Source organism: Falco peregrinus, chromosome 6, assembly GCF_023634155.1.
Source record: "Falco peregrinus isolate bFalPer1 chromosome 6, bFalPer1.pri, whole genome shotgun sequence".
Lineage (NCBI taxonomy): Eukaryota > Metazoa > Chordata > Aves > Falconiformes > Falconidae > Falco > Falco peregrinus.
This window is the reverse complement of record NC_073726.1, coordinates 9,827,285-9,851,836: the sequence shown is the minus strand read 5'-3', so window position 1 is coordinate 9,851,836 and position 24,552 is coordinate 9,827,285. Positions and strand designations below refer to the sequence as shown.

Sequence of the window (24,552 nt, the reverse complement as noted above, 5' to 3'; positions counted from 1 at the left end):
ACTTACCTGTGTTGTGTAACTGAAGGAGGGGGTTGGTGTGTTCATGTTCCCTTACTGTTCTTTTATAGTTTTATTTTCCCTCACCGCTCCTCCTTTACAATCAGACACAACTATTTGCCCTTGCCTGTGGTGAACGTTGCTGTGTGCTGTACACTTGCACACCTCACACTCCATGCATGTTTGCTATTTCTAGTAAGAAGCTGATGTTTTGATGCAGTTACCCTGTATGCTGGGATGTATGTGGATGGAAGAAGATGAGACACCAGGAAAACATCCCTGGAGTTTTCATTGGACCTGGTCTACCATTGTTTCAAATTTTGAGTGTCTTTAAATACATTATGATCTAATTCAGTAATTTTTTAAACTATTAGAATAGACATTTGACCTTTTATTAATGTTTTAGAAACTTAAATCACATACTTGGTCAAGAAACTGACCGAGGAAAACATGACTTTTGTTTCTATTAAGGAAATTATTTCTATTACTACATAAATATTATTTCTAATTTCTTGTATCTTCTATATACTGTTTTAGCTTGTAATGGCTAAAAGTCATTGCCGCCTGGGATACTCAGCTTTCAGAAACTGGAGTCACTTGGTGCTGTAAGTTTAGGACACAGCAATCTTGAGTTTTCCATCCATCAGTCAGCTATTCCCAGGCCTCAGCATTTACCAGGGTAAGTAACTAAAGGTGTGATCCTGTCCCCATGACTTCCATTGCTCCATATAAAGGCTGCCAGTGAGACACAGACATTTTCGACTGTCTGTGCACTAATGCTTTCCTGTACAGTGATCGTTAGTATTGCCAAACACATAATCTTTAATTATTGATTTAAATTATTTCTATGAACTATATTCAGAAACAGAATCAAACATGGATGTTTCAATCCATCAAACTACACAAACATTCATTTGGAGCATATTATTGGATGAAGGTTACTGACAAAATTTTCAGTATCTTATGAACTAGGAACTAAAAGTCAAGTAGAAGAAAACCTCAGTATTTGGAAAAATCTTTACTAACAATTTTAATACAACATTCAATAATAAAAAAATAAAATCAAGTGACGCATACGCAGAGTTTTTTGACAGGGATCTCAGACAAGGGATGTGGTGAAATTGATCTAACTTACACGAAAGTTCAAAACAACAACTTACTTAGGAAATGTTTTTATTTTTGGATTTTTTTGTAACAACTCTGATATTGTACATTTTTTCTTCCAATGTTTTCATATACTACATACAAGAAATGCAAAAAAGATTGCCTTCAGCTTAATCCGTTTGTATATGGCCAGTGTCTGAAGTTTTATAATATTCATTTCATAACTTGTTCAACTGTTTTTTGTTTATGCATTTGTTCACAGATTCAGGCAAGCTTTCATAAGCCAGTACTGCTGATTCATAAACTGCTCATCCAATTCCAAAGTGTTCCCCCCCCCCCCTTTTAAAAAGGAAATATCCACTAACCACTTTTAATATTGATTCTCCCTATACATCAATCAATAAAGAACAATCTCCTGGTTTATGACATATAAACTCAGAATAACTTTTTAGAACACCAGAAAGTTATCAAAGATATTTAGAAGAAATTTTAAGTGACAGAATGCATAACATACTAAACAGCCCTGAGAAATTAAAAAATAAAATGTCATCTACTATCAAAATAATAATCTACTTGCAAGTATTCCATCTTGCTTCCGAGCTTCCTTAAAAAACAGCTGTTGTAAATATTAAGTAATTTTGCTCTGATGGAAAGCATTTGATTTGACAGGGATTTCTACATTAATTATCCTTGGAGAAACATGTCCTGAATTTGTCCTGTAGACTTCTGAATGAAGAATAAAATCGAGTAATTTTCCTACTCCAGCAGTATTTTCAAGCCATGGTATCACTAGATCAGTTTTGTATCTCTAAATTTAGTCACACAATCTGGTTACGTAAGACAGAAAAGGCAGATCTGGGCAGTGTAATCTGACAGCAATTGTAGCCAGATACATGAAAGCCCTTAAAAACAGAGACCCAGCTAATAAACGTGCTAACGACTTTGGTATCTAGTAAGTCCCCCCTAAAAATTATGATCTAGTGAATGTCAATATTAATTTTACAATTTTACGCTACCGTACTTTCATGGCTTGACTTTAATTTTAGTGATTATCATAACTCCATCAAAATCCACAGTAAATGGAACACATAGCAGTTACTTCGGTGTGATTAACAGGAAGGATTCTGTCTAAATGTACATATCGGTGCAAAATCAAAGAAGTCTCTAAACACAGACAACCCCCCTAACTGGCCAAGAACAAAGAGTAACATATGCTTGCACAAAGTAATCCAAGATGGAAGTTTACTAAAGAGCTCCTTTTTCCTACCTCTGCTGGCTGACGTTGTTTATTTTAATAAGGAAATGGACAAAGCAACATCATTCTGACTATTTTCTGAGTAAAAATCACCAGTTCAGAGTAACATTCACTGCCTTTTTGAAGGACAGATGGATACTAGATTGCTTCCACCTGCCTGAGCCAAGCAGCCTCCAGGGAAAAAGCTTAGCACCTCCACCCGCACTCAGATCATAAGGCTGTACGCCAGGAAAGCAGTAAATACATCAAAGCAACTAAAACTTCATACATACATGTTGAATTCCTAAGAAGGGAACAAAGATTTTTTTTAATACAGTCTGCTCCCCAAAACCTCTAAAATTGGTTTCTCACTGGGTCACTTCCGATACGCAACACATCACTATATAACATCTTCAGCAACTGTAGTGTCAAAAATTTGGTAATAAACTTTATGTCCCGTCGTATCTCTGACATTATAGGACTTGATGAAGCAATCCAGCCATGGCAAGTCATCTACAAACAAAACCCAAAATATTGTTTATATATAGGGGAGAAGTAGAACTTCACAACAGTTAGTAGCAAGAAAAATGAATTACTGATTTTGGAATTCCAATTTGTACCTTAAAATTTCCCACACAGTCTGAAATGGTGTTCAGTGACAATCTTCCAAGCCTCACCCTCCCTGCCCTAGCACTTCCCCCACCCCCCAAAACACCTGGTACCCACAGCTGTACCACAATAGCACATACAAGGACTTTCCAAAAAATAAACCCTCATCTCCATGTGTCTCAAGGAGACAATTTCATTGATCTCGAAGGAAACATCCTTTACACCCTTTACAATAGGTATAAGCATGGTAAAGACTCCAGCAGGGTTGCGGTGGTCACTGACAGCTGTGCACTTAGATGGAGCATGCTCCAGAGATCAGAGCTGTAGCAGAGACACGTAGCTACTGTCTGCCACAACAGAAATATTGAACAAGCTTTTGCTCAATTTCCATGGATGTTTCCTGAAGCAAGGGATGCTCTAAATCCACATGTGCATTCAAAAGTAGAATCTCTCCCAAAGCATGTGCTACACCCCAAATTCCCTTCCAATTTTCCCCTAACGTGCTCTGGCATTCAGTACAAGGGCGTTGTGGTTAACTTCCCTATGAATACAAATGGCATGTTAGTGCCTGCATAGTGCAGACTGTATTCACATATCGCTGCGTGCTACGTGAGAATTTACTGAACCATTACTCTTCTTTCTCAAAAGGGAGTTCTGCTATTAAAGAAATGTATCAAAATACATATCAAAATTTGAACTCTCCTTACAGACTCCTGCATTTCTCTGTTCTGAGAAACATGCTGCCCATGTGTAAGTCGAACTCTAAGACTTTGCATATGCAATAGCAGATTAAAAGACCCTTTTCCCTTCCCACCCCCCCTTTTGAAATAACGGCAAGCTGACCTAATTTTCTTCCTGGAGGACAGAGCATATTCATAGTCATCTGCATCTTTTGCTGAAGAAAATTATTGGTTAAAATTTCAGAGGCGGGAATTTGGAAAAACTTTTCCTGGAAGAGAACAGAAAAGTATGAGCTGTTGGAAGAGGGGTAAAAAGAAGTCATTAGCCAGAACCCTGACTGCACGTTCTTTTATCGTTTAAGGAACTTAGAATTATCCAGATAGGTAATGAAAGAGAAGAATATTATTTCTAAAACCGTTCAGGTACGGAAAAAGCCCAAACTGTTGGAAAAAATTAAGTCTGTACTTCAGTACAGCTGAGTATTCAGGGACTACAGCCACCTGGAAAGCACACGTGTAGGCCTGTATAGATAACTGGCAGATATTCCTCATAAACCTCCAGAACCAGGCAATGTTATGGCTGGAGAGGATGGTCAGTCCTCCTCAACAATACCTATAAAACTTTTATATTTTTTCCCTTCATGACTTTTCAGATAAATAGGAGAGGAAAGAAAAAGAACTGAGCACTCCTACGAAAGTGCAACTGGAAGCTAGTGCAAAGCTGCACTTTAAAATAGCCCAGTTTCTTCTCAGGTGGTGCTGAAGGACCCGAGTTTAGGCTTGGAAGGTGTTGGCTCGTCTGTGAAGTACAACCAGCAGGAACACCAGCAGCTGGCACTTCAGATGAAATTGTGTTGCTTTTCCTGCAGCTAAGCTGTAGTACTAAGCAGTGTCTGATAGGAATCTGAGCTACCCTGAAGCAGAGATTTTTGGAATTCTGCATCAGGAGATGATTTAAAATCTTTTCCTCCACTTTCCCTTTGCAGTTTAATTTCTTGATATAAAAAGGAGAAAGGACAGTAGAAGGAGAAGATGACTAGGTGAAATGGGGATTGCAATCTTTGACCTCTTTTGCTGCTAATACACAATAAAAAAAGCACACTTACGTTTTTTCCAAAATAATTTTTACTTACAGTGTTGAAATCAAATGAGGAAAAGTATTCCCTTCTAAGTTTCATTCAAAGTCATTTAGTACAATGGTGGAAATATGCAGATATATACACATTAAATAGCACTGCTGTGGGGAAAAAATCCCACTAAATTGTTTCTCTGTCCCCTTTTGGACAAAGTTGCAACACATAAGTGCCACTACACTATTTTCCACTTGGATAGACAGATTATTCCAACTGTGTATTGTGAGATCCTGACATTCCAGCTGTGAACTGCTGGAATAACAAAACACATAAATGCACTTACAGCAGGACAAATGGTATAATGTAATAGTGATCTATTTTAGATTATAATTATCTTCTCTACCAAGTTCTCGCTTTTTTATTATTTTCCTGTTTTGAAATGATGGACATACCATCTCAAAATTTAGGCTAGTAACTAAAATGGATGTGTGCATGTGTGTAAAAGACAAAACAAAACTCCAAAAGGTAAAACAAGAGAAAAAAACCCATAAAGTACATCGCAACAGATATTTCTACTGCACACAGAAATACATGTAAAAGTAAATTTAATGAAGAGGGTGCTAAATATATACAATTAATCGCCAGCCCTACATTGGTGATGTAGGAAGCAATGACCAGTTCATCAGTCAGAAATCCTCCACCTTCATCATCACAAAAATTCTTAGTCAAACCATCTTTGTGTATCAAACTGCTAGTGTAATAATAAAGGAATGATTTAGAGTAAAAATGAAAGAAAAAAAATAATCCTTAAGAGTAGTTTACTGTTAAAATGGGAGATGTCCAAAGTGGATTCTGCAGGGGATTGTTCCAAGTCTGGTGATTTTGAGAACTTCTCGTTAATAACATGCTTTATGGAGTAGCAAATAGGCCCACTACATTTACAGACAAAACCAAGCTAGGAGAACTGAAACCATACAGAATTAAAGACTTAGAATGAATTTTTTATAAACTTGAAACTCACAGGACAAAACCACCCCAATACCCCCACTTTCCACCAGACACATGTATGAACACTGCTTTTAAGCAAGCCAAATCAACCGCTCAAACAAAGAATGAAGAGTAATTTCCTAAAGCCAAGGCTCTGCTCAGAGATGAAGGGATTATACCATGAATCAGTAAGCAAGAAATTAACGCTTCTATATGTAAATTAGTATGGTCATCGCTTATCTGCCAGTGCCTTGTGCTCGGGTACTGTTTTAGCATTTCAAGGAAGAAGTTCTTTTGGATTCTTCTCAGGTGGCCCACACCAGAGAGGATGGCCAGAGTTTTTGAAAAACTCTGGTATGGGAAAAAAAACAACTGGTATGAAAAAAACCTCTGATACAGAAGAAGATAGAACGAACAGTGTTTTCTTAGCCTTCAGAAGGCAAAAGCATTACACAGTGTGTAGTGACAGGAAAACCATCTGTTCTTCAGTGTCTCAGGTCGCAGGAATGCTCTTAAGCTGCTCCAGAGAAAACTGAAGATAGGTTAATTCTAAGGTTAGCAAAATAGTTGAATAAACTACTTCTGAAATCAAATATCTATATAGCTGAGTCCTGCCTAGGTTCACGGGAAGGAAGGCCTCTTCTACCTTATGGTCATATAAAACAAAAATCAAGAATAACTGAATGGATGGATTCTACTGAGAGTTAAACAAACAGGTAATAAGATTTTGAATTAATTCAGAAGTTACCTGCATTAATCCTGAAACACTCCCATCATTCACACAGCATTCAGGCTGCCCAATTTAACATTGCCAGTAAAAAAGAAATTCAGCCATGGCAACATATAAAAGTCTATAGAAATACCAAATAATCTATCTACAAGCTTCAGTTTTGTCTTTATGCTTTGATATTCTACACACCGATATTTTATTGAAAAATTACATTCTGTGCATCTTCATTTATGGACAGTATCAATAACATTACAGCAGTTATCTGCAGTGTTTTGCGGGGACAGTTACACAGAATGAGTATTTCTGTACATACATTTGCTATTTTAAAAACAAATAAAATTAAACCCCACATAATCTGCAGAGTCTACCTTAACCTAGATTTACTTACATAATCAAATAGGTATGCGTTTAGTGCTCCTGTTCCATCAACCAGCGTAAACTTCATAATAAAAACATACTGGAGCAGTTTAATACCTAAAACTAAAGAAAAAAAAAATTGGTCTTTCGTAGAGTGAATATGCAAGACAAACCATAACAACTCAAGCTGACAATATCCTTCTTTTAACGGTAACTGACTTTGAATACTGTCATTAGGAGTATAAATTGAGAGTCCAAAAAACCAGAGGCTCTTAATAGCAAAACATGGTTTGTATTTTGAGTGTGTTGCAATTTCCCTACAAACATTTTAATAGATAAGTCTATAAAAATGCGGGAAGATTTTAAGTACTTATTCTCATCCTAGCAAAATAAATGCTAGCATTTGCTTAGATCTTTGATCCTATCTTTGTAGGATCCTCCTACTCCTTTTATCCATAGAAGATTAAAGCAGACTTGCTCTTAATCCAGTGATAATAAGATAGCATTCCACCTGAAAACATATCTTCTTAGGAATACAATTTGTTTCATATGATGTAGTAAAAGCTACCAGGCAAAGCCTTATTCAGAAACACTTTGCTGGCAGTTCTGAAAATATTTCAGCATAAGTACGTGACTACAGTAAATTCTCCTTGCTGGACGCAGTAACTGTTATGCTGCAAACATAAAATACCTTAGATATACAAAGTTACTGCAACTCTGCATCAGATGACAGAAAGCATTTAACAAGTATAATTTTCATTTTGAGAATTAATTGAAAAATAGATGTCACAGGTGCTGTATCACTGCCAGTTATGTATTACTTCAAATTTATTTAATAGAATTATGACCTTTTAAGAGAACCACTGTATTGCTCCAAGATTTTTCTTTTATAAAATCCTTACCAAGCTTAGAGATTACTAGATATTCCAATTTAGTATGCTAAACATGAACTGATAAACATGAAAATATTCTCTTTCCTTAATGTGTGATGAAGTTTTAAGCTCCATTTTAACTCCAGCATTTCAATGTGCTGACAACAAAGTAACTCAAGGAACACTCAAAGCATGGAACACGTATGTATGCTACGGAATAATTCCTTTCATTTGAGTATTACTTCTTGCAGAGTCTCTGGAATATGCTGAGCATCGATAAGGCTTACAGAAGATAAAAGTTTAACTTGTTCTAGACACTACATAAGACACTCTTTAGTTCAGGTCAGAAAACCTGTACTTCTAAAAGGAAAAGGAAGATTAACTTCTAGGATTGCAACCATATACAGTTTTAAAATTGCATCTGCAATCAAAAATTCATAACATCTGTACTGCAATAGGTGTTACTAGTGATATGTATGGTAGAAAAAACTATTCAACATAAAATCGTTTAATTCATACTGCAATGGTTTCAAAAGTAAACGTTATCTCAGCTGGTAAAAGGTGAACTTACAGCTTTATACTCAAGCACAACCATGATTATGTGCTTTCTGTACAAAATTGCAACCCGGAAACTAAACTATCTCATATGAACACTTCAGAATCAAGGCACAACACTATTTCAGGACAATATCATGTCCGCTGACCTTGTGCTATTTCAGTTGGTTCCCATGACGGTTGTTGTTCCGCTGCAATGGAACTTAGATTCTTGATAGGCTTTGGACTTGAACACTGCTTGCACCTAGCATTTAAAACAAGAAACTTAGACTAATCAAACATTGATTTATTTATACTAGAAGCTTTCTGCACAGAAAAAAAATAATTCTGATTTTCTTACTCAGAGGGAGTGCAAAAGTATTTCTATTGCTGTTTAAAATAACTATTTTACCAGATACACAAGCTTTGGACCACAGCAAAACCCTTAAATGCTGCTTTTGAATTATCCCTGAGAAGAAATAATATCCTTTTGGTCTGGAAAAACCACCTCAGTGAATAGAAAGGAGGAAAACCCATACATCAAATCAAGGCTGAGAGTTGGGGTTGCCAGCCTGAAGAACAGAAGGCTCCGGGGAGACCTCACTGTGGGCTTTCAATATATATGAAAGGGGCTTCTAAGAAAGATGGAGACTTTTTACCAGGGCCCACAGTGACATGACAAGGGGCAATGGTTTTAAACTGAAAGAGGGTCATTTAGATTGTATACAGAAGGCAGAAATTCTTCATGACTAGAGTGATAAGACACTAGAGCAGGTTGCCCAGCGAAGCTGTGGCTGCCCCATCCCTGGCAGTGTTCAAGGCCAGGCTGGATGGGGCTTTGAGCAACCTGGTCTAGTGGGAAGTGTCCCTGCCTATGGCTGGTGATCTTTAAGGTCCCTTCCAACCCAAACCATGATATGATTCCAAGATCACTACATTGCTAAACTTACATTCATATGCCACTGCTAAACATATATTCATATGTTACTACTTTGTTGTTTAGCAATACAACATTCCACTTTGTAAAAGCAGGAATGAATCTGAACTTTCAGCACACTAAAACCTCAATAGGGTTAGAAGAGAAATTTGGCTTTATCTATGTTAGCAAATTATTAACTATGAGTTATTAAAACAATCTCTTTCATTACTGGTGGATATACACCAGTAATTATAAATCTTGCATGTGACAGTAAGAAAATGCTGCAAGTAGATGAAAATCAGTACTGAAGAATTGTTTTCAAAGTTGTTCTCGTTTGCCTCAAGGAATACAATTACAGAACAACTATCTTTTCCAAACTAGGCTTCTGTGCTAGTTAAAAATTAAAATACACATTTATTATCTTTTAGAATTACATGCAAAATGTGTAATAAAAATCAATAGCACTAGCTGCTCAAGTGATACAAAGCCAAGTTCAATGAAGTTACTGTCTGTCTTTAAAAAAAAAAAAACCCACACAAACTCCAGTAAAGTAACTTAGCTGTGAATTTTTGTTTTTATATGCAAATATGTGTGTGTTTAGTTTTTTATCTATATATACGAATACACATGCATATGCACACACATATGAATATCTATACTGGTATTCAGGTTCATTCCTATACCAAAATTACTTTGCTTTTCATTCTACTAGACAATCTTTTTTAGACTTTGCTATGTATATGCTATTGATTAAAAAGCACATGTAACAAAGCTCTGAAATGTCAACATCCTTGTAAGGTTCCTTCCTAAATATCCTATAAACAATCATGGAATATCTTCTAGAGCATTGGATTTTACAATACAGCCATTTAAACAGAGAATAATATCAGAAGGTGAGTTGTATGTAGCAGGAGAAATATATGGATTATGAAAGTGCAAGGGGAAATACTTTGTACTGGTTAAGATCTAATCCCAGTAGGAATACCCATATATTGCCTTTATTTAAAAAAGCTGTGGATAACCAGATCTGGAATGGTCAAAACAACGTATGACAAAGAGAAATCATTATCTGTATTCATCTTATCAGGCCTTTACAGGAAACTTTAAGGGTCATGTGAAACGAGGTATTTCTGCACAGAAATTTTTTTACTGCCTCCAGGACTGAAGCAGTGCAACACAGTGCTCTGCTTGAACTTACCAGGACTGCTGAGAGGGCAGACCCAGTAAGCTTGCATGAAGTAGACTGACATTTCTGAGCTTAGTTAACTGCATGCTGCTGTACAGTACTGGGAGAACATACCGCTGCTAGCTCTCACTAAGCAGGAAGAGTGTATTGCATAGAATAGCACATATAGTACACCTATACACACACACAAAAAGTGTGTACCGTATTCTGCAGCCTTGGAACTGTGGAATTCAGAAACCTGTTCAAGTTTTCTCTATAGTGACTGACATTCACAAATAGGTAAGGCACTTTGTAGTGTGGCAGAGCCCAATAAATGGCAAATTGTGAGGAAAGGCTGTCCAAAATCCCTTACTGTTCCAAAACCCAAGCTTTCCCAACACTAGGAATGATTTCCCAATACTAGGAATAGAGAGAATGAGATGTGGATTGACAGCTTGAAATTATTTTCTGGGTCTCTATTTAAATATTATCTGTGTACAAAAAAATGCAGCGTACAGTTTTAACAGGTGTTTTGACTGTAGTCTAATAAGACAGACCAGAAAATGGAAGATCTGGACTAAAAGAGGAAGATTTAGGCATTCTGCAGACTAAAGAGACTCATATGTACACTTCTGTCTCTGTAGTATATTGCCCTACCCACACACAGGCAAGATGGAACCTGGGGTGCTGTGTAATTAAGGGTGTAAGATTTACAGAGCAAGATAAAGCCCAGATGTGGTTGAGTCCTTTCATATGAGGCAGCAGTATGGCATTTCATCCCTGATCTCAGTGCCACGATCACGTTATGTGTTTTGCATCAAACTATCTTTGGGTAAGTTATCCCTTGAGTAGTGCGATTTGAATTACTGAAGAAAATGGTATCTATTTATTACTGCAACTACTAAAATATCAAAAATTAGTCTTAACCTACCCATAATAACTTATGTTCCCTTGTAAAAGAAAAGGGGCTGAAAGATCTAATAATTCAAGATCATCTTCTGTGGATCTCACAGGAATGACACATTTAAATCTTTTTGTAAGGTTCCGGACTTCTTTTAGTTTTCCACCTATTTAAAACAGAAAAACATGGGTTTTTTCCAACTGTCAACAAGAATAAATTGAACAACTTGCATTTCTTGGCTGATTAGATGATGATTTCAGGATCTTCAAAAAAATATTGAGACCCACTATTTAAAACTGAAAAAATGGTCCACAACCTTCTCACTCTTACTCAACGACAGACTTAATAAAGAATCAAAGATGGACATTTAACAGAGCAGATGCTTTGGTATCTTCCTCATAACCATGAAGTTGTATTCAGTTAGCATCACTTTCACTCAATTTTTCCTATGATATTACTAGCAATTTTCTTGGGGGTGGGGGGAGAGAAAATAAACTGCATTCTTGCAGTTGCTCCTAAGTGTTTTTTCAGCTTATAGGTGGCAAAAATCTATGCAACTTGTGTTGCAGAGGTAACTAGAGAAGAAAATAAATTTTATGAAATTGGATTATTACTGGTGATGAAAAAGTACACAACAGCATGAAACCTTCTCAATGAACTTGCAGTAAAAAAAACCCCCAACACCAAACAAAAGACCAAGAACAGAGGCACAGATACTTGAAATGGCTTCCCTAAGGGTTAGAAAACAAAGGTCCTCCAAGCACAGTGACACAGATAAAGCTTCTCATACACATTTGAGCTCTCATTCAAGAGATTTACACATAAAATTCAGGATAGTTTTAACAAACATTGCTAAAAGGTCTCTAGAATTTAAACTTTGCTGTAATATGGAGTTATATTGAACAAATGTATTCTGGCTTCTAAGACACTGGGGTAAACCACAGAGAGTTATCAGGGGCTGACAATTATATGAATCCCAGTGATTTCATGTACAAGTGATGAGGATATGCAAGGAGCATTAATCTACTTGTTAACCGTAACATTTCGCTCTTCAGTTCAACTAATCTGTAGCAATGGTTATAGAGTCCCGTCACTCCCTGTAGAGAGTCACTTACAATTCTGTCTGTTACCCAAGTATTTCCTCAATTCCACCCGAATAGATGCCAAACACCCGAAAAGAAGTCCTTGTTTCAGCATAATGATTATGGGGAAGAATAAAGTATTGTGTTGTGGAAGAGCAAATTGCTTGTGGTTAACAAACACTTAGAATCCAGACCATGTCTAATAAATAATGGGTTTGGCCTTTGAGGGTTGTCTGTATCTGGAAAAGCGCTCTGAAGATTTCTAGGGAGACTTCAAAATCTCCACCTCCCAAACTTAAAGATAAAAATTAAACCAGCATGTAGCTTTGGCAAGGTCCATGATCAATATTCTGGGAACAAAGTGCTAAAACACTCAGCAAGTCTCTTCCTTGTGCACCAACATAAAGCACATATATCCACATACACACATAACTTAGCTGCTGGCACTTCAGTATCTGAAAAGATTTACCAAGATATATTGTTCAGTTATTTTAGGGAAATAGATTATTTTGTCTTTTGTTTTCATAAAGCTAAGGTTAGATTGAAAAACAAACAATCCAGTTTGGAACATGTCAGAAATAAAGCAGCTATCAGAACTAGCTGAATATAAAACAAAGCAGAAAACAGAAGGGGTTTTGTCATTGATCCTAGCATGAAGGACCACATGACTTACATTTGCTTATTCACATCACTACTTGAGCACAATTGAAGATTTTGGTTTAAACTCAGGAAGTACTAGATGCATTTATTGATTTTATTTAAAATATTCTTTATTAGTAGTCTTGCTATATTACTTTGTTTAAAGTTCAGTGGCTACTTCTCTTCCCTGAGGAAACGTGATAAAAACCAAACCAAAAACCCCTCATACTCCAAGAAGCTCTATTAATATGATACAACACTGACATCCAGAGGCTGACAAAATTAATTGTAGGTTTCTGTTATCAGAAGCCTTCCAAAACTCTTCCACATCCACGCCAATACTAAAACAAGTGCTTTTAGAAGACTGAAAGTTTCAAAACAGAACTGAAAAATCAGTAAGCATAACTAGAAAAAACAAACCATATTCAGATGCTAACTTTAGCAGACTCAACAATAAACTTATTGGTATATTTTTAAAATAGACAGAGGCATCTTACAAGACCTTCAGAGATAACTTTTTCATGTTTCCATGCTTCAGTTCCAGCTGAGTTGTTCTTTTCTTTCAAGATGTCTTTATGATCATCACAACTTACACTGAATATAACCATTGCATATCTTAAAATTGTAGATACTCAGAGAGGACACTGCACCATAAGAAGTGGTAATATTTGCAATTCATCTTACCTTCTATCATAAGCAAGGTGTCTTCAGGATGCTGAAGCATTTCATCATGCCTTACAAAATGGATAGTTATTTTCCTTTGGTTTTGGTCTTGTGTAGTCCACGTTACAGAATCATACCAGGATGTATTGTGTAATTCCGGGTTTGAGGGAGTAACAGCAGAGTCTTGTAAAATAAAGTCAAAGCTATCTCCATCTGGAACTTCTTGCCTAAAACCATTTCCAAAATGAGCAAGTAAATTCTCACAGTTTCTCCTTAGGCAATCTAGCAACTAGGACAACAGTACTCCCAATAAATATTAAAATATCACAAGAGTTAAAGTGTATACAGGAAAAAGTAACTTTGTTGTTGTATCAGTTTAAACATTTAGAGTTGTATAGCGAATTATGAAAAGATTCATTAATTTCCATGTAAATAAATATGCTAAGTAATCTAATCTCACCTAGGAGCAGAGGCAGCCCAATGGCTTCATCCACACATAATGTAAATTAATGGAAAAACAAATACATCGGCTTTATGTGATTTCAGTTGGATTTCAATTGGGCCTTAAAAGGGCTACACAACTGTACACCATGTCAGTAGAGCAAAAAGACCATATAAGCTCATATAATTTCAAGTTTTATGTCCTAGCCTATTCTACTTCACATATTGAGGGGGGGTGGGGGGGGTGGGGAGGGGGAAGAAGAAAGGGTAGGAGCAGAATAGCTTCACATATATACTGTAAAGGGAAAATCTGGAACTCTGCACCATGCGGCTTCTCTTCTGTCCTGCTCTCCTAAGCAAGACAGAATTTGCTGCCTTCAGGTGGAATATGAACCATGACAAAAAGGCTAATGAAAAAAAAAAAGGCAAAAGCCTGGGCTTTCGTAAAACACTGAAAGAAAGTAGGTGCCAAGCTTCAGAGTGGAATTGAAGAATGAACATCATCAACTCCTGCAGATTATTCTGTTTCACTTCCAAACGCACGAGCAGCTGCTTCCACCAGCGAATAGAACAATTCCTGTTTATGAAACCCAACTTTGATATTCTGCCATGACTGTAGAACTGGCACACAAGAAGTCTTCCTCAACCAGAACTCTGACTTCATGAACACAGTGCTGTTCATATGAAATCTTTCCACATGTGTTCCTGCTGGATTTCTAAGTTAAATGCAAACACAATGGACCTAACATAACAGGTTGACTTTCCAGATATAGCCATTAAACTCTTCCAGCCTCTACAGCCTGCCTGTAGGTTTTCTGCAGAGGCAGGAATGGAACTAATTGGTTTTGAACTAAGCTACACACAAGGGCTAAAACTTCTGTAATGTGGGTATATGAATAAAACTACATTCATGTATATCAATATGTTGCTACTCACAGAGAAGCTTCCAGGCAAAGTCTAAAAACCAAAAACACTTTTCTCACAAGGATTTTATACCCCAAGCATTATATGGATCTTACTGCATGAAGTGTTAAAGCAGCAAACTTGCACGAACTTTGTTCAGTCAGGCTCTTTAGCATACGCTAAAACTTTGAACAACTTTGTCTGCCACAGCAGGAAATGTAGGAGGGAAGGATGCCCTTAACTCACTGTTTCCTTTATGGGCCTCTTCACTCACCCAATCTAGGCTGCAGTACAGCTTTACTGATTCCTTTCACCTGATACGCACAGTTGAGAAAAGAGAAGCTAAAGTTCTGGGAAAGCACTACAAGTACTCCCATCATTGCAGCAGGACAGTGGTAGTAGTAGTAGTAAACTACTAACTAAAGCCCCTAATTCTGTGGTAAAGAGAAGGCAGCAACGTGTGAAACAGGAAGAGACTCAAATGAACAGAAATAAAAACATTAATAAGTCAAGTATACATAAAAAGGCTATAGTACTCATGGAAAACTGTTGGAATAAAAATAAAGTCCATAAGGGAACAAACAAAATTCTATCAATTGTATCTGCTTATTACTATACAGGATTGGCAGATATATCAAAATGACAAAAAAGGCCAAAACAGTTGGTAATTATCTCCTTTTTATACTTGGTTATAAAACCCATGTTCTTGTATTTTGTGAAGATGATGAAGCACTTCCTCTTACACTGGCAACCAAAAGAATGTTATAACATCTGATAAGGACCAATACGGTTAATGCTGCAAGAGTGGCACTTTGCACGCAAAAGCTGTAAGGGAAACAGAGTAGGGGCATTTTCTTCTGTCATGTTTGTATCTATTAAATCTTGATTGTGCAAACAATTTCGAAAGGCTAGGAGAATGCTAACTTGCCATCATTTAAAGAAAGCAATAAAGCTGTTTGCTTGGGACAGATGATAGGCTAAGTCAGACCAAAAAAAGTGATACAGGATTCCAATGATCATGAATAGCACTGTGGGGCATGTCACTCTAGTTTAATCAAAAATAGGCCATTTCAAGCAAACCTTCCTTCATGTTTGGATTAATATCCATCAGAAGTGGTATACAATTATTTGACTAAGCATTATTTGATACAATGACAAAAGGCATTAAAGGGGAAATAACAATGATATAAAGATCAGTGAACCAACTCAGGTTAAAAAAAATATATATCAAAAATACCAAGATGAATGGTGTTTCCCTGACGTTTCTGGATCCAGAAAAGATGCCTTCTCTGGAAGATACAATTTAGTCAAAGATATTTCACTCATTTACTTGGAGACTATCACATCTTTTTGCATATTCTATTTTTAAACTGCAATACAGAAACAGGTACTTAAATGCAAACAACAAATGGGAAAAACTGCACTGATAAATTTGAAAATAAAGTAAAATTATTGTTTAGAAAGCACTCAAATGATTCTGTAAATCAAACTGATTTGATGATTTAAAATTTTCCTACTATAGCCAGTGATTTTCAAATCTCTGCTTAAAACTAAATATGTTTACATTCAGCTCATTTTACACAAAAAAAGATGAAAATACACTGACAATCAAGGCATGCCAAAACTTATAGAACAATTCCTAATTTCTTTAATTGTGTGAAACACTTACAATGAGTTGCAATTGGAACAATGAAGTTTAAGAGACTGATGGAGCTCCTGGGGTTTGTAATTTTTCAGCTTTGCTCTAATACGGTACTGTTGAGGAGCCGTGCTGTTCAGAATAGTTTTCAGTTCTGTGTTACTAAAATGCTGATGATCTGTTAATACTGCAAAGTAACAACAGAAAAAAATATCCATGCATACCTTTTAAACACCATAGTATCTGGAATACAGGAAGCAGTCACTGCAGTTATACATTCTCCCTTAATTCCTAGCTCCTCTTCCCTTCCCAGTTGCAGCCTCAATTTTATGAATACATATTAGTACAGTCTTTAAGATAAACCACAATGGGCTGTGGAAGCATGGTGTACCTCAGGGTACAGAAATTCAACGTGTAGAGAAAACCCAAATGAAAGTAGAATATATAGATATGCTTGATTCCTTTAAAAACAGAACAAACCCAATGCCCATTTATAAACTTATACTTTCACCACGAGGTCAAAATGTTTCCTACCTGTAACAGGTAACTGCTGATATATCTGTAAATGTGATTCAAGATCTAAAATCAAGAAGAATTTCCTGATTATTTTCCTTCTTTTATCATGTGGACACAAAAAACCAGATAGATACGCATATAGATAAACACATAAAACCAAAACCTGAACAAAAGGAAAATGGAAATCCCAATAACACATGAAAACAATATAGCAAAAGGAAAAAGCAAAGTAAGTGGGAGACAAACATTAGATAGATAAATATCAAGAGTTAATACATTTGAGGAGAAATTAGCGTATAATTAAATAGCAATGCTCATAAAAATTAACACTTTTCAAATGTATTCTGTGAATGACACTGCTGACAAACTGTATCCATACCCCTGTAATCCTTCTGGACAAGAGCAAAAATACGTTACTCTAAAACCAATATTGACTGCCTGGTCCCTCCTCTGAACTGCTTCTACTACACATACACAGTTCAAAAATTATGCGCAAACTTCTTTCTAAACTTGCAGTGTTATGGTCTAGATATGAAGTATTTATTTATTCTTGACTTTTGCACCCTTTTAGAAATATCCTGTCACACTATATTAATAATGGCTAAAAAGATCTTAAAAGCTAGAAGCCGAGTACATCCAACCAGCTTTAGACTTCAATTCACCTTTAGTTATTGTTATTCTGGGCTAAAAATACCTTTCAAAGAATAGTATGGGATCTGTAGAACTGTTTATATGACTATTTTTCCATGGGCTGCATCTTGCAACTCTGCCACTGACACAACTTTCCATTTAACGGCTTTAGAAAGGCTCCTCAGCAGCAGCTGTTAAGTACTGTTTCAAGTGCCTGTCTCAAAGGAATCCCCCCTTAGATGGAGGAAGTTACATTACTCTGCTTTATGATCCAATATAGTATGCTTAAGAACACCATCTCTGTTTAATAATTTATTCACTACCTCCTATGAAAGTATTTTTCCATGTATATGAAAGGCTTCTGCCTGTGAAAAAGAAGGATAAGGTAATGTCAATTTCCAGTAGAATAATCCAAAAGAATTCTCCAAGGCTTTGCATGTGAAAGTAACATTCTACACTTAAAGAAGCAGTAACTTCACCTTACCTTGACCATGTACGTTGGAAGAAAAAACGAATCACAATTGCTCTTACCTATAGTGTCGTTAGAAGTGCTGTCCGATTCCACTGAAGACACGCTTTCCGTATTCTGACTGTCTGACAGATGCACAGATTCTAAGAATCTAAAGATAAATTACTAAGTATTTTATAACCTAGAGAAATCCTTCATATATACACACACACATATACATGAGACTATACATACAGTTATGATAAACAGTAGGTTCATAATACGCAGGTATAATGTTCAGATGTAGATTTTCCAGCAGAAACATAAAACTCAAATTGAGCCAGAAGTTGAAGGAGCATATAGTACCAATGCAGATGGCACATTCCTTTCCAAATCACTTCTGGAACTTTAAACACAATATAGTGCCAAAAAAACCCTGTACTACTGCAAACAGAACTCCTGATGAACATGCACTTTGGTTACTTAACCTTTCCCAAATGAAAGAAGGGAGATTTTCTGATCTTCAGAAGGAGGGGCACACAACTCAGAAGGACTATAAGAAGGACTATTGTGAGGTTATGCAGGAAGAAAATTAGAACTTAATATATTAATTTATTAGTAATTAATTAGTAATAAGAAATTAATTAGAACCAACTAGAACTTAATCTGGCTACTGCTGTACAAGATGATAAAAAATGTTTTACAAATACATTAACGACAAAAGGAGGGCTAAGGAGAATCTCCATCCTTTACTGGACGTGGAGGGAAACCCAGGGACAAGGGATGAGGAAAAGGCTGAGGTACTTAATGCCTTCTTTGCCTCAGTCTTTAATAGTAAGACCAGTTTCCTCTGGGTACCCAGACACCTGAGCTGGAAGACAGGGATGGGGAGTAGAACGAAACCCCCATAGTCCAAGGGGAAATGGTCAGTGACCTGCCACACCACCTAGACACACACAAGTCTATGGAGCCAGACAGGATCCACCCAATAGTACTGATGGAGCTGGCAGGAGCGCTCACCAAGCCACATCCCAGTCATCTGCCAGCAGCCCCGGCTAACCAGGGAGATCCCAGTTGGCTGGAGGTTAGCCAATGTGATGCCCATCTACAAGAAGGACCAGAAGGAGGATCTGGGGAACTACAGGCCTGTCAGCCTGACCTCAGTGCAAAGGAAGGTTATGGAGCAGGTCATCCTGAGCGCCATCATGTAGCACGTGCAGGGCAACCAGGGGATCAGGCCCAGCCAGCATGGGGTCGTGAAAGGCAGGTCCTGACTGACAAACCTGATCTCCTTCTGTGGCAAGGTGACCCACTCAGCGGATGAGGGAAAGGCTGTGGATGCTATCTACTTTTAGCACAGCTTAGCCTTTGACACCATTTCCCACAGCATTCTCCTGGAGAAACTGGCTGCTCGTGGCTTGGATGGGCATATGCTTCACTGGGTAAAAAACTGTCTGGAAGGTCAAGCTGAAAGAGTGGTGGTCAATGGAGTTAAATCCAGTTGGAAGATGGTCATAAGTGGCGTTCCCCAGGGCTCAGTGTTGGGGCCAGTCCTGCCTGAACTCTTTATCCATGGTCTGGACGAGGGGATTGAGTGCACACTCAGTAAGTTTGCAGATGACACTAAACTGGATGGGAGTGTTGATGTGCTTGAGGGCAGGAAGGTATTGCAGAGGGATCTGGGCAGGCTGCATCGATGGGCCAAGGCCCAGCGTACGAGGTTCAACAAGGAGAAGTGCCGAGTCCTGCACATGGGTCACAACAGTGCCATGCAACAATACAGGCTTGGGGCGGAGTGGCTGGAGAGCTGCCTGGTGGAAAAGGACCTGGGGGTGTCAGTTGACAACTGGTTGAATATTGAGCCAGCAGTGTGCCCAGGTGGCCAGGAAGGCAAATAGTATCCGGGCTTGTATCAGAGATAGTGTGGCCAGCAGGACAGGGGAAGTGATTGTCCCCCTGTACTTGTCACTGGTGAGGCTGCACTTCAAATACTGTGTTCAGTTCTGGGCCCCTCACTACAATGAAGACACTGAGGAGCTGGAGTGTGTCCAGAGAAGGGCAACGAAGCTGGGGAAGGGTCTGGAGCACAAGTCTTATGTGGAGCGGCTGAGGGAACTGGGTTTGTTTAGTCTGGAGTAAAAAAAACCAGAAGGCTGAGAAGATACTGTACCATGCTCTACAACTGCCTGAAAGAGGAGCTTATAGTGAGGTGGACCATCAGTCTCTTCTCTCAAGTAAGACACAACAGGATAAGAGGAAATGGCCTCGAGTTGTGTTAGGGGAGGTTTAGACTGGATCTTAGGAGAAATGTCTTCATGGAAAAGGGTGGTCAAGCATTGGAAGAGGCTGACCAGGGAGGTGGTGGAATCACTATCCCTGGAGGTAGTAAACAGAGGTGTAGATGTGGTGCTTAGGGACACGGTTTAGTGGACGACTTGGCAGTGCTGGGTTAATGGCTGGACTTGATGATCTTATGGGTCCTTTCCAACCTAAATCATTCTGTGATTCCTTATGTATATAATGCAGTTCAGTGAAGCATTTATACTGTATGGTTCATTTTGAATACCCTTAAGTCTCACCATTTCCAAGTAACGTATAAGCACATGCTCAGAATTTGCTCAATTTGCTTAACCATAGCTTTTATCTTTAAAAGGTCACATGCACTATAAAAAAGAATAAGGATGTTAATGTGTCCTAGCCTTATTATTACAGCACTTTAAAATAGAACTCTTAATCCCTACTGAATTTTAAATTGAAAAAAATTAGCCTTTGTTTATGTATCCTCTGGAATACTTAAGTCTTCATCTGGTACTAAAGACATATTATGTTCCAGAGTTTCTGGTTCTTACATACGTTTGTAATTCTAAACTGTACAGGTGTTACAAATAACTGTTAAATTTAGCCTAGAGTTCCTCTAGGAAAGAACTCTACATATAAAACTTACTCTTTTAGTTCCTTAACGTCAGGGTTACTTTCTGGCAAGACTCCTATTCCTCGACCATAACAGGTGCCACCATGAAGATGAAATTCTATATGAGAGACATCAGCAGCAGCACTTGCTTGTTTCGTATGAATACTGTAAATTCTCAGAAAATTTCCAATCTTAAAGAAAAAAAAAAAAAGAAAATAATAACACGAAGTTAGCTATTTACCTGGAAAATGCTAGGCCTTGTAAAACTTCACTCCTGTTTTCACTGAATCACAGAATAGATGAAGTTGTCAGGGATATCTGGAGATTGCCTAGTGCAACCCTCATATGCACAGTAGTCACCTAGAAAAAATTTATTAGGGCTGTCTCCAGGTGAGTTTTGAATATTTTCAAAGATACTCCAAAACCTCTTGGCATGATCTTTATCAGACAACATTACTGGCAGTGAAGGCCGATTCAGAACCAGCATAAGCCTTCTCAGTAAATCTGATTCTCAAGCAGTCCTCAGAAGACAGATCAAACAAGGCAATTATTCCTTTCCTGAGGGTACAATCTATCTTCTATATTTACAATACAGCCCTCCAGAGACTGACATGCTGTGATTTGTCCATGTATGATCGCACTCAGCAATTGACCTCATGACCATCATCATGCATAACATGTTATCTATTTATTTATACACGCAAACACATCTGCTTACCCAGATTTTTTTATCATATCTTAGTCTTACATTGCAGATAAAATTTTTTTCAGCACCAGGACAAAAGGCAAGAAATGTTAGAAATTCAAAGATTTTGGCACTGTTCCTAACGTAGATTTTCTCCTCAGGTACATTGAGAACATGCTTCTTGTTCTGCTTCGAATTATTTTGTGTTCTTTGGAACGGTTTTATGAAGGTACATGAATAGACTTAGGCTAACTTATAGAAGTACCTGTTAAGAAAGCAGTTATTGAGTGCTGAACATCAAACACATCTTTGTAACTTTGCTTTTATTTCAAAATACCACTCCCATTATCCCTCACCCCCTCCAAAAAAACAAAACCAAGGTTCTAAAAGTAGATCATCTGGAGACTTAATTATATAGTTAATTTTCCTATGTGTTTTAATGGCCTTTAAACCAAATTAAAAAAGTATATATTTGGGTGACAGTTAAAGTATAACCTAAGATCCAACTGACAGATGGCAAGCTACACATTCATTAACCTAGATTTATGTTCACTTTGAGTGTCTTTTAAAAAGCCCTATGTAAAAGATGAAAGTATTTTAAATTGACTTCAATTAATATTAATACTACAGTAGCCAATGAGTTAAGTCTTATTTCAGCTTCAGCTCCTGCTTTAGCCAGTAGAAACCTAACAAGTATTCCTATTAGACTGTATTGTCCAGGTCTTGTTATGACACTTATAAATGTATGCATAAATGCAGATAGAGCAGCATCCCACTTCTAGAATCTTCCTACATATCAAGGAACAGACTATGACTATACAGTACTGGTATCGAACTGCTTTTTTAAACAATAATCACACATTAAAAAAGCATATTTTCAAATTCAGGCACCAGGGACATAAAAAGCACACTTCAGTTTGCACCTGTTTTGATTGTGGCATGTGGCTTTTACCAGATCTTTAATTGATCTGCACCATTAGGGGGCTGCTCATTTTGTCCATTCAAAGAATATTAACAGGACAGCTTGTGCATTTAGATAGCAGATAAGAGGCTTATCTGGAGGCTTTTTTTTTTTTTCTTTTTTTCCTTTTCTTTTTTCTTTCCAGATGCTAAATTTCACTTACGTTAAATATCCAAAAATGCAAGGGACAGATATTATATAACTAATTTAATGACTACGACAAATGCTTTTGGAGAACTTTTTTTGTGGAAGTTTTAGTTCTAAGTTCTGCTTATCTAAAAATCTTATGTCAATATAGTAGTGCCAAGTGACTTTTTTTAACTTTCAAGAGTGACTTGTTTATAAGCAGGAAAAAAAATCAATTATAATTGAAGAATTTCTTTCTTTAAAAAAAAAGTATGAGAAAAAGTATTTACTAACTGTACAAACACAAAACATTAAATGTAAGAGAGGAGAGCCCAGAAACCAAGAATAGAAAATGCTGGGTTTGCCTTCTAAACTTCTGTCCTAAAATTCATGCAGAAGTCAACCAATTTACGTATTTTAGCACAACACTAAACTTCCCAAAGATTTACAATCACCGTAAAAATGCTATATATGCATTTTATTAGATCCTTTTTCTGAAAATGTTAGTATTTTATATATTTTAATATAAATGAGAACTATACGAAAGGGATGTATTATCATCATCATCGCCAAACACTGAAAAAGTCTGGAAGGTTGTGAATGTCAACACAGACCACCAGACCTGACCGTGCACACAAAGTGCAATTTCCGTGAAGTCCTTTGGGGGGCAGCATTGCTTACAGTTAACAGTGGCAAGCAAAGGTAGGTGTTTCTGTTGCTTACAGCATGCCTGCAGATCCAGCACACTTTATATACCTGACTGAGAGGAAATGATAATCTACATTAACGTAAACACCATGATTTACAGAGCCATCACTAAAATTAGTACAAAACCAACCCCTTACTTGACTTTACAGCAGTTCTGGTTATGAACTACCCTACCTCATTTAGAGCAAGTTCGTTTAAAATGAAATTAAAGCACTAAGAAAACATTTCTTGCAGTAAAATACACTAATACCCTATTTGCAATCTAATTAAAATACAACTATTTTAAAAATACATATTGAGGCTAAAAGGAATTAAAATTAAGAAGTCATGTACGCAGTTCTCTGTAACACTGGCCTACTAAAACAACATTTTAATGTAGCAAATTCTCGTGTTTATTTCAAAACAAAGTCACATTTAAGATGCTGATAAATTTGGAATGGTCACTTATCATGGCAGTTAAATATTCATGTTTGGCCAGAAAGACACTCATGACAAGAGGCTGTTAGCTACAGCTATCACTTAAAATAATCAGTACTAATTTTTATGCCTATTTTATGGTTGACTGTATTCAGCGAGATCTTTGTCATTTTATCGTATCAATGGTCTAATTTTACTGAGAAGTTGTGCACAACTTTTTGCAAATGAGAGGAAGCATATACACAGCATTTGGGTGTGGTCCCTTGCAATAAAAAAAATACTAACTTAAATCCACTGAAAGGTTTGGAGGACTTGGGGGTGGGATGGGTGGGGGGGGATTCCTCCCCCCCCCCCCCCCCCCTTTTTTAAAGAGTAAAGACAGAAGTGAGGAAAATGCCACTGACAAGTCAAAGGAATGCCATCCAGGCCTGAAGAACATGATGCTAGATATTACAGCTATGTAACTCAAGTTGCAGGTTGGAAATGTGACTCAGACACTAGAAAAGCAGGCAAGGCTTCCTAGTCCAAAATACTACCAAAAAAGACATGACACTGTATACAGCATGCGGAACAGCTGAAAATATTCAAAATCTGCATCTGAAGATGCATAACACAAAGCGA

General features: G+C 37.2%; 1 protein-coding gene across 3 annotated transcripts in view; it reads right to left on the bottom strand.

The window, feature by feature from the left end:
- Positions 1-1,174: 1,174 nt before the first annotated feature.
- The window catches only part of POT1 (protection of telomeres 1), a 75,916-nt gene continuing 52,538 nt past the window's right edge, over positions 1,175-24,552 (bottom strand). For all 3 annotated transcript variants that reach the window (XM_055807949.1, XM_055807950.1, XM_013302724.3), the window contains 10 exons: positions 21,068-21,225; positions 18,207-18,295; positions 17,064-17,108; positions 16,560-16,716; positions 13,568-13,773; positions 11,193-11,328; positions 8,348-8,442; positions 6,803-6,894; positions 3,788-3,893; positions 1,175-2,848 (listed from right to left, as the gene is read on the bottom strand). In XM_055807949.1, the coding sequence (XP_055663924.1) occupies positions 2,736-2,848; positions 3,788-3,893; positions 6,803-6,894; positions 8,348-8,442; positions 11,193-11,328; positions 13,568-13,773; positions 16,560-16,716; positions 17,064-17,108; positions 18,207-18,295; positions 21,068-21,225 (1,197 nt within the window). In that variant the 3' untranslated portion in view covers positions 1,175-2,735. The remainder of the gene's footprint in view (positions 2,849-3,787; positions 3,894-6,802; positions 6,895-8,347; positions 8,443-11,192; positions 11,329-13,567; positions 13,774-16,559; positions 16,717-17,063; positions 17,109-18,206; positions 18,296-21,067; positions 21,226-24,552) is intronic.